The sequence below is a fragment of the Staurois parvus genome, unplaced genomic scaffold (assembly GCF_062004578.1).
Source record: "Staurois parvus isolate SC_StPar_1 unplaced genomic scaffold, SC_StPar_1.0 ptg000154l, whole genome shotgun sequence".
In the NCBI taxonomy this organism is placed as follows: domain Eukaryota; kingdom Metazoa; phylum Chordata; class Amphibia; order Anura; family Ranidae; genus Staurois; species Staurois parvus.
The window spans coordinates 13,372,418-13,385,845 of record NW_028317950.1 but is presented as its reverse complement, the minus strand read 5'-3'; the positions used below and the strand labels follow the sequence as shown (position 1 = coordinate 13,385,845).

The window sequence follows — 13,428 nt, the reverse complement described above, 5'->3', positions numbered from 1 at the left end:
GCTGCTGCTGGGCCCACAGTGTGACCTGGGTCCCTGTACGGCCTCCCATTGCTTCCACTCTGCCATGTGCCACTTTGAAATCTCCTCACACTCCTGCGGTTGTCCATTTTGTCATAGGTTGCTGGCAGATTACAGGCCTTCCATTGGTGCCGCCAGGCCCCATATCGGCCATGGGCCCCCGTACCGCCTGGTCACGCTGCTGCTGAGCCCACAGTGTGACCTGGGTCCCTGTACGGCCTCCCATTGCTTCCACTCTGCCATGTGCCACTTTGAAATCTCCTCACACTCCTGCGGTTGTCCATTTTGTCATAGGTTGCTGGCAGATTAGCGGCCTTCCATAGGTGCCGCCAGGCCCCATATCGACCATGGGCCCCCGTACCGCCTGGTCACGCTGCTGCTGAGCCCACAGTGTGACCTGGGTCCCTGTACGGCCTCCCATTGCTTCCACTCTGCCATGTGCCACTTTGAAATCTCCTCACACTCCTGCGGTTGTCCATTTTGTCATAGGTTGCTGGCAGATTACAGGCCTTCCATAGGTGCCGCCAGGCCCCATATCGGCCATGGGCCCCCGTACCGCCTGGTCACGCTGCTGCTGAGCCCACAGTGTGACCTGGGTCCCTGTACGGCCTCCCATTGCTTCCACTCTGCCATGTGCCACTTTGAGGTCTCCTTACACTCCTGCGGTTTTCCATTTTGTCATAGGTTGCTGGCAGATTAGCGGCCTTCCATAGGTGCCGCCAGGCCCCATATCGGCCATGGGCCCCCGTACCTCCTGGTCACGCTGCTGCTGGTCCCACAGTGTTACCTGGGTCCCTGTACGGCCTCCCATTGCTTCCACTCTGCCATGTGCCACTTTGAGGTCTCCTCACACTCCTGTGCTTTTCCATTTTGACATAGGTTGCTGGCAGATTACAGGCCTTCCATAGGTTCCGCCAGGCCCCATATTGGCCATGGGCCCCCGTACCTCCTGGTCACGCTGCTGCTGGGCCCACAGTGTGACCTGGGTCCCTGTACGGCCTCCCATTGCTTCCACTCTGCCATGTGCCACTTTGAAATCTCCTCACACTCCTGCGGTTGTCCATTTTGACATAGGTTGCTGGCAGATTACAGGCCTTCCATAGGTGCCGCCAGGCCCCAAATCGGCCATGGGCCCCCGTACCTCCTGGTCACGCTGCTGCTGGGCCCACAGTGTGACCTGGGTCCCTGTACGGCCTCCCATTGCTGCTGCCAGGAGGCAGCAGGGTCGCAGCTGTGTCAGTGGAGGCAAACGGCCACGGAGTAGAGCAGCAGCTCCACTGCAGCCTACCACCACAGCCAGTAGTGGTGCCGGTGTGCACGGAGGAAGTAGCAGTCAGCCAGTGAGGAGTAGCGGGTGCAAAGTTTCCTACTCGGCGGTGTGGCAAGTTTTCGTCAAGCCGCCCGAGGAAGTAAACGTAGCCTAATGTCGACTATGTGGCCAGAAAGTCAAGCGTGGCCAGGGGGCCCATGTTGGGACTACAGCGTTGCGTCAGCATATGCAGCGTCGCCATTCGGTGGCCTGGGAAAAACGTGATAAAGATACGGCAGTTCTGCCTGCCCCAGCCCAGGGTTCCATTTTGTCATAGGGTGCTGGCAGATTACGGGCCTCCCATAGGTGCCGCCAGGCCCCAAATCGGCCATGGGCCCCCGTACCGCCTGGTCACGCTGCTGCTGGGCCCACAGTGTGACCTGGGTCCCTGTACGGCCTCCCATTGCTTCAACTCTGCCATGTGCCACTTTGAAATCTCCTCACACTCCTGCGGTTGTCCATTTTGTCATAGGTTGCTGGCAGATTAGCGGCCTTCCATAGGTGCCGCCAGGCCCCATATCGGCCATGGGCCCCCGTACCGCCTGGTCACGCTGCTGCTGAGCCCACAGTGTGACCTGGGTCCCTGTACGGCCTCCCATTGCTTCCACTCTGCCATGTGCCACTTTGAAATCTCCTCACACTCCTGCGGTTGTCCATTTTGTCATAGGTTGCTGGCAGATTACAGGCCTTCCATAGGTGCCGCCAGGCCCCATATCGGCCATGGGCCCTTGTACCGCCTGGTCACGCTGCTGCTGAGCCCACAGTGTAACCTGGGTCCCTGTACGGCCTCCCATTGCTTCCACTCTGCCATGTGCCACTTTGAGGTCTCCTTACACTCCTGCGGTTTTCCATTTTGTCATAGGTTGCTGGCAGATTAGCGGCCTTCCATAGGTGCCGCCAGGCCCCATATCGTCCATGGGCCCCCGTACCGCCTGGTCACGCTGCTGCTGGTCCCACAGTGTGACCTGGGTCCCTGTACGGCCTCCCACTGCTTCCACTCTGCCATGTGCCACTTTGAGGTCTCCTCACACTCCTGTGCTTTTCCATTTTGACATAGGTTGCTGGCAGATTACAGGCCTTCCATAGGTTCCGCCAGGCCCCATATCGGCCATGGGCCCCCGTACCTCCTGGTCACGCTGCTGCTGGTCCCACAGTGTGACCTGGGTCCCTGTACGGCCTCCCATTGCTTCCACTCTGCCATGTGCCACTTTGAGGTCTCCTCACACTCCTGTGCTTTTCCATTTTGACATAGGTTGCTGGCAGATTACAGGCCTTCCATAGGTTCCGCCAGGCCCCATATCGGCCATGGGCCCCCGTACCTCCTGGTCACGCTGCTGCTGGGCCCACAGTGTGACCTGGGTCCCTGTACGGCCTCCCATTGCTTCCACTCTGCCATGTGCCACTTTGAGGTCTCCTCACACTGCTGGTGTGTTCAATTTTTTGACATAGGGTGCTGGCAGATTACGGGCCTCCCATTGCTGCTGCCAGGCATGTAATCTGCCATGGGCCCCCGTACCGACTCTTCATGCTGTGACGTTGCAACAAGGTGTAATTCAACCCTACATATGTTAGACCGCCTTTACGAACAGCGAAAGGCCATCACAGATTTCCTGATGTTAAAAGCGGATAAAGGTACTCCCTGTGTAACTTAGATGTCAGCCATTGTCAGCTCATGCGTGACACCTGCGCTTGCTCAGGCCCTTTGAGGAGGCCACGCTATTCGTGAGTCGGCAGGACTATGGGATGAACGAGGTCAAATCGGCCATGGGCCCCCGTACCGCCTGCTCACGCTGATGCTGGTCCCACAGTGTGACCTGGGTCCCTGTACCGCCTCCCATTGCTCCCACTCTGCCATGTGCCACTTTGAGGTCTCCTCACACTCCTGCGGTTTTCCATTTTGTCATAGGTTGCTGGCAGATTACAGGCCTTCCATAGGTGCCACCAGGCCCCAAATCGGCCATGGGCCCCCCTACCGCCTGGTCACGCTGCTGCTGCTGGGCCCACAGTGTGACCTGGGTCCCTGTACCGCCTCCCATTGCTCCCACTCTGCCATGTGCCACTTTCAGGTCTCCTCACACTCCTGCGGTTGTCCATTTTGTCATAGGTTGCTGGCAGATTACAGGCCTTCCATAGGTGCCGCCAGGCCCCATATCGGCCATGGGCCCTTGTACCGCCTGGTCACGCTGCTGCTGAGCCCACAGTGTAACCTGGGTCCCTGTACGGCCTCCCATTGCTTCCACTCTGCCATGTGCCACTTTGAGGTCTCCTTACACTCCTGCGGTTTTCCATTTTGTCATAGGTTGCTGGCAGATTAGCGGCCTTCCATAGGTGCCGCCAGGCCCCATATCGTCCATGGGCCCCCGTACCGCCTGGTCACGCTGCTGCTGGTCCCACAGTGTGACCTGGGTCCCTGTACGGCCTCCCATTGCTTCCACTCTGCCATGTGCCACTTTGAGGTCTCCTCACACTCCTGTGCTTTTCCATTTTGACATAGGTTGCTGGCAGATTACAGGCCTTCCATAGGTTCCGCCAGGCCCCATATCGGCCATGGGCCCCCGTACCTCCTGGTCACGCTGCTGCTGGTCCCACAGTGTGACCTGGGTCCCTGTACGGCCTCTATTGCTTCCACTCTGCCATGTGCCACTTTGAGGTCTCCTCACACTCCTGTGCTTTTCCATTTTGACATAGGTTGCTGGCAGATTACAGGCCTTCCATAGGTTCCGCCAGGCCCCATATCGGCCATGGGCCCCCGTACCTCCTGGTCACGCTGCTGCTGGGCCCACAGTGTGACCTGGGTCCCTGTACGGCCTCCCATTGCTTCCACTCTGCCATGTGCCACTTTGAGGTCTCCTCACACTGCTGGTGTGTTCAATTTTTTGACATAGGGTGCTGGCAGATTACGGGCCTCCCATTGCTGCTGCCAGGCATGTAATCTGCCATGGGCCCCCGTACCGACTCTTCATGCTGTGACGTTGCAACAAGGTGTAATTCAACCCTACATATGTTAGACCGCCTTTACGAACAGCGAAAGGCCATCACAGATTTCCTGATGTTAAAAGCGGATAAAGGTACTCCCTGTGTAACTTAGATGTCAGCCATTGTCAGCTCATGCGTGACACCTGCGCTTGCTCAGGCCCTTTGAGGAGGCCACGCTATTCGTGAGTCGGCAGGACTATGGGATGAACGAGGTCAAATCGGCCATGGGCCCCCGTACCGCCTGCTCACGCTGATGCTGGTCCCACAGTGTGACCTGGGTCCCTGTACCGCCTCCCATTGCTCCCACTCTGCCATGTGCCACTTTGAGGTCTCCTCACACTCCTGCGGTTTTCCATTTTGTCATAGGTTGCTGGCAGATTACAGGCCTTCCATAGGTGCCACCAGGCCCCAAATCGGCCATGGGCCCCCCTACCGCCTGGTCACGCTGCTGCTGCTGGGCCCACAGTGTGACCTGGGTCCCTGTACCGCCTCCCATTGCTCCCACTCTGCCATGTGCCACTTTCAGGTCTCCTCACACTCCTGCTGGTTTCCATTTTGTCATAGGTTGCTGTATGGCCTCCCATTGCTGCTGGCTCCACCGCCACACTGTGGCTCCAAACACTGGTTTTGGCCCCGTGACTGGCCAAATGAGTGAAGTGTGCAGTGATTCTAAGATCGACGGCACTCATCTGCATGTCATACTGACTGACAGTATTATTTCTCTTCCCCAGCAGACTCCAAGGGCATTTAAATTAAAGGTACAGTGTTCTGCACTAATATTAAGTCTCTCTGAAGCCTAGAAACACCCTTTTTTAAGTTAAATTCACAGCGAATTTATTCGACTCGAATCGAATATTGTCCACGAATTCGCCGAATCAGTCGAATCTAATTTTTCATTTCTTCGCTCATCTCTATTCATTACCTATTAAAGCAAGTTTGCACTATGGATATCTCTGTGCTTGGGCTCATTTCGTTATGAGCCCTCCCTTTCAAGGATACCATTGATGACAGCTCTGTACGTTGGCTCCCCCTGGCGTTTATTGACGGTACTGTGGTGACCTGGAAGTCCTATGGTGCGCTGTAATTCCAGTTTGATGCCCAGCAGTTGTTCCTGAGCTCCAGACGCAGATGACCAGGAGTTGGTCCAAACACTCAAATGCGCTTATACATGCGCTATCTGGTTAGTGCAACCCACACCTATTTACTACACCACTGAAGTCACCGTTGCCAACATAGGTTATAGTATAAACTGTCATCCACTTAATACCCTTTTGTGATTTCTATTTCTGAACCATCTACTATACGGTATACCTAATACATTATACGGGGCTTTCCACCCCAGAGACTATGATATTGGTATAACATATCTTGAGAATAACCCTGATATTAGGGGTTTATAATATTTATATTTTTAAGTGCTGCATGCTGTTTATTTACAGCAGAAGTTAATGACTGCCTCTTATTTAAAATCAGTATGGAGCACCCCCTGGCAAGCTGGGTGTGGGACACAGGAATAGGAGTCACTTCTCTGAGTCATCTAGCTGTATGCACCATTTCAGCCTGAACTGCTGAGCTCTGTAAACAGACATTCTGTAGCAAAGCAGTTAAAATTAGCTCACTAAACATGTGAAAAGATCCACCTGCTGCATGAAATATTCCATATTTAACCGAATTAAATTCTTAAGAATTATATTTTTTGTCCTAATCACAAAAAAAAATTATATAAACAATTATGCATTCCCCTTAGCAATCTTGTTGTGACTGAATTCCAGTGATAAGTATGAGAATGAGAGAGAGTTAAAGCGGAGCTCCACCCAAAATGGGAAGTTCCAATTTAAAGACTGGTCCCTTGCTCCCCATTAAGGATTGACACCTTTGGGGACCGGGAAAGGAGTGGGTACCCAAAATTGACAGGTGCCTAGGCAATCGGAAGCGGAAGTTGTCCTCCTCCCCTCCCTCCCTGTAGTCTTCTGGGATACATGACAGGTCCCAGAAGACTATGGGACCATTCAGGCAGCACAGCACTACTCACGCATGCGCAGTGGGCATCTGGCTATGAAGCCACAAGCTGTCACAGCCAGTTGCCCACACTGAAGAACACCGGCCGGCCGGTGAAATGGGCTGTGGGGAGGACACTGCAGGATCGAGGGACAAGTGAGTGGCCAGCAGCTACAGTTTTTGTAGCGACTGGAACTCCGCTTTAAAGATGAAAGAGCAAGAAAGCAAAGGAAAAATAAATAAAAGAAAGAGAAAAAAAAAGAAAGAAAAGAAAGCATACATGAGAGAGAGAGCCTAATAATGATTCTTAAATGTATCTGACCAACATACAGTACTAAGCCATGCTGTATAATCAACAAAACAAACTCACGGTGGTTTAAAGGTCTGAGGCTTCTCATACAACATTCTGTGAAAGAAAAAGAAAAAATATCAGTTTAAAAGATCATGTTTTGCTAAAATATTAGAGTTGTGTTTAAATAAAACATAAATAAGAACAGTCTGAGGCTTCAAATATGGTCTAGCATAAAATCCCAGCATTTATTCCCAACAAGTCAGCCATTGGTGGCATGTAACACTGGCCACAGAAGTGAATGGCTGTATATGGCTATACTCAGGTATACACTGATACTTTGGTGCATCGCTGTAAACATATTATATAGGCCTAAATTTCAAGCAAAGAGCAGTGTGCACACGACACAACATACAAGTGCTGTCATTTCTTGTAGTGGTTGTCTCTATCTTCTCCAAGCATCATTGCAGGAGAATGTGCTTACTCAAGACACAACTGCCACTAGGTGCTTCACGATTTAAAGAGAATTTGTCACCAATTAAAAAAAAAATACATGAGGCTTCTCCAAAAAAAAAAAAACCCATCTAAATCCAATACTAGTGTTTTCTTTAAATATATTTATTATCTTGTGTATATTGATTGTGAAAGATCGTGAAACTGGGTTGCTGGTTCATCAATATAATAGACAATAGGAATGGAATATCAGTTTAGACCTTCAATAGCCATCTGCTACTTAAGGTGGAACTTTACCCATAACAACTTCATTAAAAAGAATATTTCGGAAGGATCATACATTACACATTAATAATTATGCTACCAAAATTAGCATCTGCTATTGCCTTCAGCCATTTGTTGGGGTCCCTCAAGGCTCTGTCCCCGGGCCCCTTTTCTTCTCCATCTACACCTCCTCCCTTGGCCAACTCATACACTCTCACGGCTTCAACTACCACCTATATGCCGACGACACACAAATCTGTCTCTCAACCCCCCACCTCACCCCCTCAGTCTCCGCCGGAATCACAATCCTACTGAACGACATATCAGATTGGATGTCGCTCCACTTCCTTAAACTGAACCTCTCCAAAACCGAGCTCCTAGTCTTCCCCCCAGCCCGGACACCACCCCCCATTGACTTCTCCATCACATCCAACAATGCCGCTATCAGACCTGCCCCGCAGGCCAGAGTACTTGGTGTCATTCTGGACTCCAACCTATCCTTCCTGCACCAAGTCCAATCATTAACAAACTCAGGCAGACTCCACCTCCGCAACATCACCAAAATCCGCACGTTCCTAACCCCAGAAACCACTACGCAGCTTATCCACTCCCTCATCATATCATGACTCGATTACTGCAACTCCCTCCTCACTGGCCTGCCTCGCCGCTGGCTATCCCCACTTTAGTCCATCCTGAATACGGCAGCCAGACTCATGCACCTTACCAACCGCTCTGTTTCCGCCACCCCCCTCTGCCAATCCCTCCACTGGCTTCCGATTGCACATTCAAAATCCTAACACTGACGTACATAGCTGTCCAACATGCTGCCCCAAACTACATCACCGACCTAATATCCAAGTACCACCCAACACGCACACTCCGCTCCTCACAAGACCTCCTTCTCTCTAGTTCCCTGGTCTCCTCCTACCATGCCCGCCTCCATGATTTCTCCAGGGTGTCACCAATCCTCTGGAACTTCCTGCCCCAACCCATCAGACTATCACCTACCTTTAGGCGCACCCTGAAAACCCACCTCTTCAGGGAAGCCTACCCCACCCCCTGCTAATTTGCTGACCTCCTCCACTCTTCCTACCACTCCATCCCCCACAGCTATCTCCTCCTGTACCACTATCCCCTCCCTCCTAGATTGTAAGTTCGAAAGAGCAGGGCCCTCGAACCCACTTGTGTTTTGCATTGTATTGTTACTGTACTGTCGCATGTTCTGTCCCCCTTTGTAATGTACAGCGCTGAGCGAACTATTGGTGCTTTATAAATACTGTATAATAATAATAATTTTGCTGAAGCTCAGAGTCATTAGCAGCAGTTAATCTTTAGGCTGTCAGAAGATCGACAAATTCGACACAGTGCCTAAAAACTAAGAGTGAATGAGCATGTGCAAAGCAGGGTGAGACAGTGCATTACTGGATTTTAAATAGTATAGGTACTTATTATTTAAGGGGCCAGCATGAAGTGATCTAGCAGAACTTAATTTTCTGGCTAAAGTTCCACTTTAAAATGGATATAAGCCCTTACGTATACTCAGTGAAGTGACTGGCCTCAGATGATACACAGAGATTAAATAAATCTACCTGCATACGTTGTACCTGTTTATCTGCAGTCTGCTATTCTCTACATCTGTTCAAAGTGTAGAATTTATAAGATTGTCTAAGGATTCAGGAAAAAGGGGTTGGAGAGCTGAAATTACACACTGCTTAGCTCAGTGAGGAGAGTTCTGAGAGCTGATTGGATGGACGAGACACAAGCCCCCCTTCACACAGCATACAGGAACAGAGCTGAGGCTGTCAATCTGCTGGAGGTCCCTCTCCTGTCACCATTTTTCTCTTGGTGTCAGGAAAACTCATCAGAAGCGATTCATGCTGTTAGCAGAGGAAAGAAGCAGCAGGCAGAATGACACTTAGTGCTCTTAACTGAAACAAGTACACACTATCAATGAATATGCTTTGTTCATATTTAATGTCTGAAGTTTAAAACCACTTTAACGCTCCAGAATGTTTTTATAAATGTGATCAAAATAATTAGGCCTAGTTATCAAAATTCTCAAACATGCATTATACACACACAAAAAATTTAATACTTTAGCCCAAAGACATATACTGTACATAAATCTGCATTTTATTAATGTTGAAGCAGGTGTAGTACTGAGATAGTTTGGCCTATCTATCAATAAACTATATATATATACTGTATAGCACTACCACCTTGAGAGATGCTGGATTTGGGCCCCCCTTATTTCCTGAATCAGTAACCAGTCCATGGGCTTGTTTTATTTAGGGGAATCAACTTGGATAGGGTCTAGGGGTCTAGGGGTATATGGAATGCCCAACTTGCCATGAAACCATAACTCTGAGGACAAACTTCCTAAATTCTGTACAGAAAGAACGGATCCTGGACTCTCTACTCCCTCTGGAGTGGCATCAGTCTCTTGACAGATCAGTAACGCAGTCTCTGTAAGGAAAACTTGGTCCCCTCTAAATGAATCTCTTCAGATCCAGTTAGAAAGTGCCCATCTACCTGACTGTTTTTGACTAGCATCCCAGAGCAAGAGATTCTAGTACAGATTTGTAGCACTGTCTCAGGGAGAACTGGTTGGGTATAACACCTAGCAGCCCTTTTTCCATGTAACACTCCCTTTTCCCCACACTACCCACACTAACAATGCTGCTGTCCATAGGTGCCCCCTGTGCTCCTTAATCCTGAGTGTAGGCACTTTAATGAAGGAGGTGTGTCACTGGCTAGTTCATCAGGTGAAAAGACAGGGAAAAGCCTAAAAAAAGAAAACTAATGTGGCTACCATATCCAATGATTTATATTTTTTTTTGTTTTGGGTTTAGGGAATAGGGGAGGTGGAGTTACCATATAGTTAAAAAATAGCATAACGCTAGGATTATTAAAAAATGAATGAAATAGTCAAAACCCCCTTGGTCTGCTTTCCAACCAGAGAGGGATCTTCCTTTAGAATTGGTGTAGTGTACAGACCCCCAGCATAGACTGAAGATTATGATAACATGTTGACTGATGAGATAACTCAAATGTCAATGAAGGGAGAGGTTTTGATTGTGGGTGACTTCAACATGTGGACATGTGGATCTCCGCCCTATAGCAAATGCCTGCACAAAATCACATACAGTTGCAAGAAAAAGTATGTGAACCCCTTGGGATTACGTGGAGTTTTGCATGAATTGGGCATAAAATGTGCTCTGAACGTCATCTAAGTCACAACAATATAAGAACACAGTCTGCTGAACATAATACTACACAAACATTAGATGTTGCCATGGTTTAATTGCACATAACATGTAAATATTCACAGTGCACGGAGGAAAAAGTATGTGAGACCCTAGCTTAATGACTTCTCCCAGAGCTAATTGGAGCCAGGAGTGAGCCAACCTTGACTCCAATCAGTGTGATGATAATGGATGTGTTGCTGACAGTTGTCCTGCCCATAAAAAACACACACCTGTTTTGGGTTTACTGGTTTCAAGAAGCACTGTCTGATGTGAACCATGCCTCGCAGAAAAGAGCTCTCAGAAAACCTACGATCAGGAATTGTTGACTTGCATGAAGCTGGAAAGGGTTACAAAAGTATCTCTAAAAGCCTTGATGTTCATGTGTCCACGGTAAGACAGACTGTCTACAAATGGAGAAAGGTTAGCACTGTTGCTACTCTCCCTAGGCATGGTCGTCCTGTAAAAATGACTGCAAGAGCACAGCGCAGAATGCTGCATGAGGTAAAGAAGAATCCCAGAGTGTCAGCTAAAGACCTACAGAAATCTCTGGCACATGCTAACATTTTTGTTGACACATCTACAATAAGGAAAACATTAAACAAGAATGGAGTACATGGGAGGACACCAGGGAGGAAGCCATTGCTGTCCAAAAAGAATATTGCAGCACGTTTGAAGTTTGCAAAAGAGCACCTGGATATTCCACAGCACTACTGGCAAAATATACTGTGGACAGATGAAACCAAGATTGAGTTGTTTGGGAAGAACACACAATACCATGTGTGGAGAAAAAAAGGCACAGCACACCAACATCAAACCTCATCCCCACTGTAAAACATGGCGGAGGGAGCATCATGGTTTGGGGCTGCTTTGCTGCCTCAGGGCCTGGACGGATTGTTGTCATTGATGGGAAAATGAATTCCAGAGTTTATCAAGACATTTTGCAGGAAAACGTACGACCATCTGTCCGCCAACTGAAGCTCCACAGAGGATGGGTGATGCAACAGGACAATGACCCAAAGCATACAAGTAATTCAACAAAACAATGGCTGCAACAGCACAGAATACGCCTTCTAGAGTGGCCCAGTCAGAGTCCTGACCTCAACCCGATTGAAATGCTGTGGCATGACCTTAAGAGAGCGATTCACACCAGACATCCCAAGAATATTGCTACACTGAAACAGTTTTGTGAAGAGGAGTGGTCCAAAATTACTCCAGATCGTTGTGCAGGTCTGATCTGCAACTACAGGAAACATTTGGTTGAGGTTATTGCTGCCAAAGGAGGGTCAACCAGTTATTAAGTCCAAAGGTTCACATACTTTTTCCTCCCTGCACTCTGAATGTTTACATGTTATGTGCAATTAAACCACGGCAACGTCTAATGTTTGTGTAGTATTATGTTCAGCAGACTGTGTTCTTCTATTGTTGTGACTTAGATGACATTCAGAGCACAGTTTATGCCCAATTCATGCAAAACTCCACGTAATCCCAAGGGGTTCACATACTTTTTCTTGCAACTGTATGTATATACAGTGGGGATCGAAAGTTTAGGCACCCCAGCTAAAAATTTGTATTAATGTGCATAAAGAAGCCAAGGAAAGATGGAAAAATCTCCAAAAGGCATCAAATTACAGATTAGACATTCTTATAATATGTCAACAAAAGTTAGCTTTTATTTCCATCATTTACACTTTCAAAATAACAGAAAACAAAAAAATGGCGTCTGCAAAAGTTTGGGCACCCTGCAGAATTTATAGCATGCACTGCCCCCTTTGCCAAGCTGAGAGATGCCAGTGTCATGGATTGTTCTCAATCATCGTCTGGGAAGACCAGGTGATGTCAATCTCAAAGGTTTTAAATGCCCAGACTCATCTGACCTTGCCCCAACAATCAGCACCATGGGTTCTTCTAAGCAGTTGTCTAGAAAACTGAAACTGAAAATAGTTGACGCTCACAAAGCTGGAGAAGACTATAAGAAGATAGCAAAGCGTTTTCAGATGTCAATATCCTCTGTTCGGAACGTAATTAAGAAATGGCAGTCATCAGGAACAGTGGAAGTTAAAGCAAGATCTGGAAGACCAAGAAAAATATCAGACAGAACAGCTCGCAGGATTGTGAGAAAAACAATTCAAAACCCACGTTTGACTGCACGATCCCTCCAGAAAGATCTGGCAGACACTGGAGTTGTGGTACACTATTCCACTATAAAGAGATACTTGTACAAATATGGTCTTCATGGAGGAGTCATCAGAAGAAAACCTCTTCTACGTCCTCACCACAAAAATCATCGTTTGAACTTTGCAAATGAACATATAGACAAGCCTGATGCATTTTGGAAACAAGTTCTGTGGACCGATGAGGTTAAAATTGAACTTTTTGGCCGGAATGAGCAAAGGTACGTTTGGAGAAGAAGGGGCACAGAATTTAATGAAAAGAACCTCTGTCCAACTGTTAAGCATGGGGTTGGATCAATCATGCTTTGGGGTTGTGTTGCAGCCAGTGGCACAGGGAACATCTCACGAGTAGAAGGAAAAATGGATTCAATAAAATTTCAGCAAATTTTGGATGGTAACTTGATGCCATCTGTGAAAAAGCTGAAGTTAAAGAGAGGATGGCTTCTACAAATGGATAATGATCCTAAACACACCTCGAAATCCACGGGGGATTACATCAAGAGGCGTAAACTGAAGGTTTTGCCATGGCCTTCACAATCTCCTGACCTCAAGATAATTGAAAATCTATGAATAGACCTTAAAAGAGCAGTGCGTGACAGACAGCCCAGAAATCTGAAAGAACTGGAAGACTTTTGTAAGGAAGAATGGGCAAAGATACCTCAAACAAGAATTGAAAGACTCTTGGCTGGCTACAAAAAGCGT

The 13,428-nt window shown here is 48.4% G+C and overlaps 2 protein-coding genes across 2 annotated transcripts in view; one reads left to right on the top strand and one right to left on the bottom strand.

Annotated features, from left to right (window-relative positions):
• Nucleotides 1-13,428, top strand: part of LOC149463526 (ficolin-1-B-like) — a 638,327-nt gene that overhangs the window by 180,047 nt on the left and 444,852 nt on the right. The gene's annotated exons all lie outside the window — the stretch shown is intronic.
• The window catches only part of LOC149463531 (histo-blood group ABO system transferase-like), a 149,702-nt gene that overhangs the window by 31,727 nt on the left and 104,547 nt on the right, over nt 1-13,428 (bottom strand). Inside the window, exon 5 of the mRNA XM_089675065.1 lies at nt 6,672-6,707. Coding sequence (XP_089531191.1) covers nt 6,672-6,707 — 36 coding nt within the window. The remainder of the gene's footprint in view (nt 1-6,671; nt 6,708-13,428) is intronic.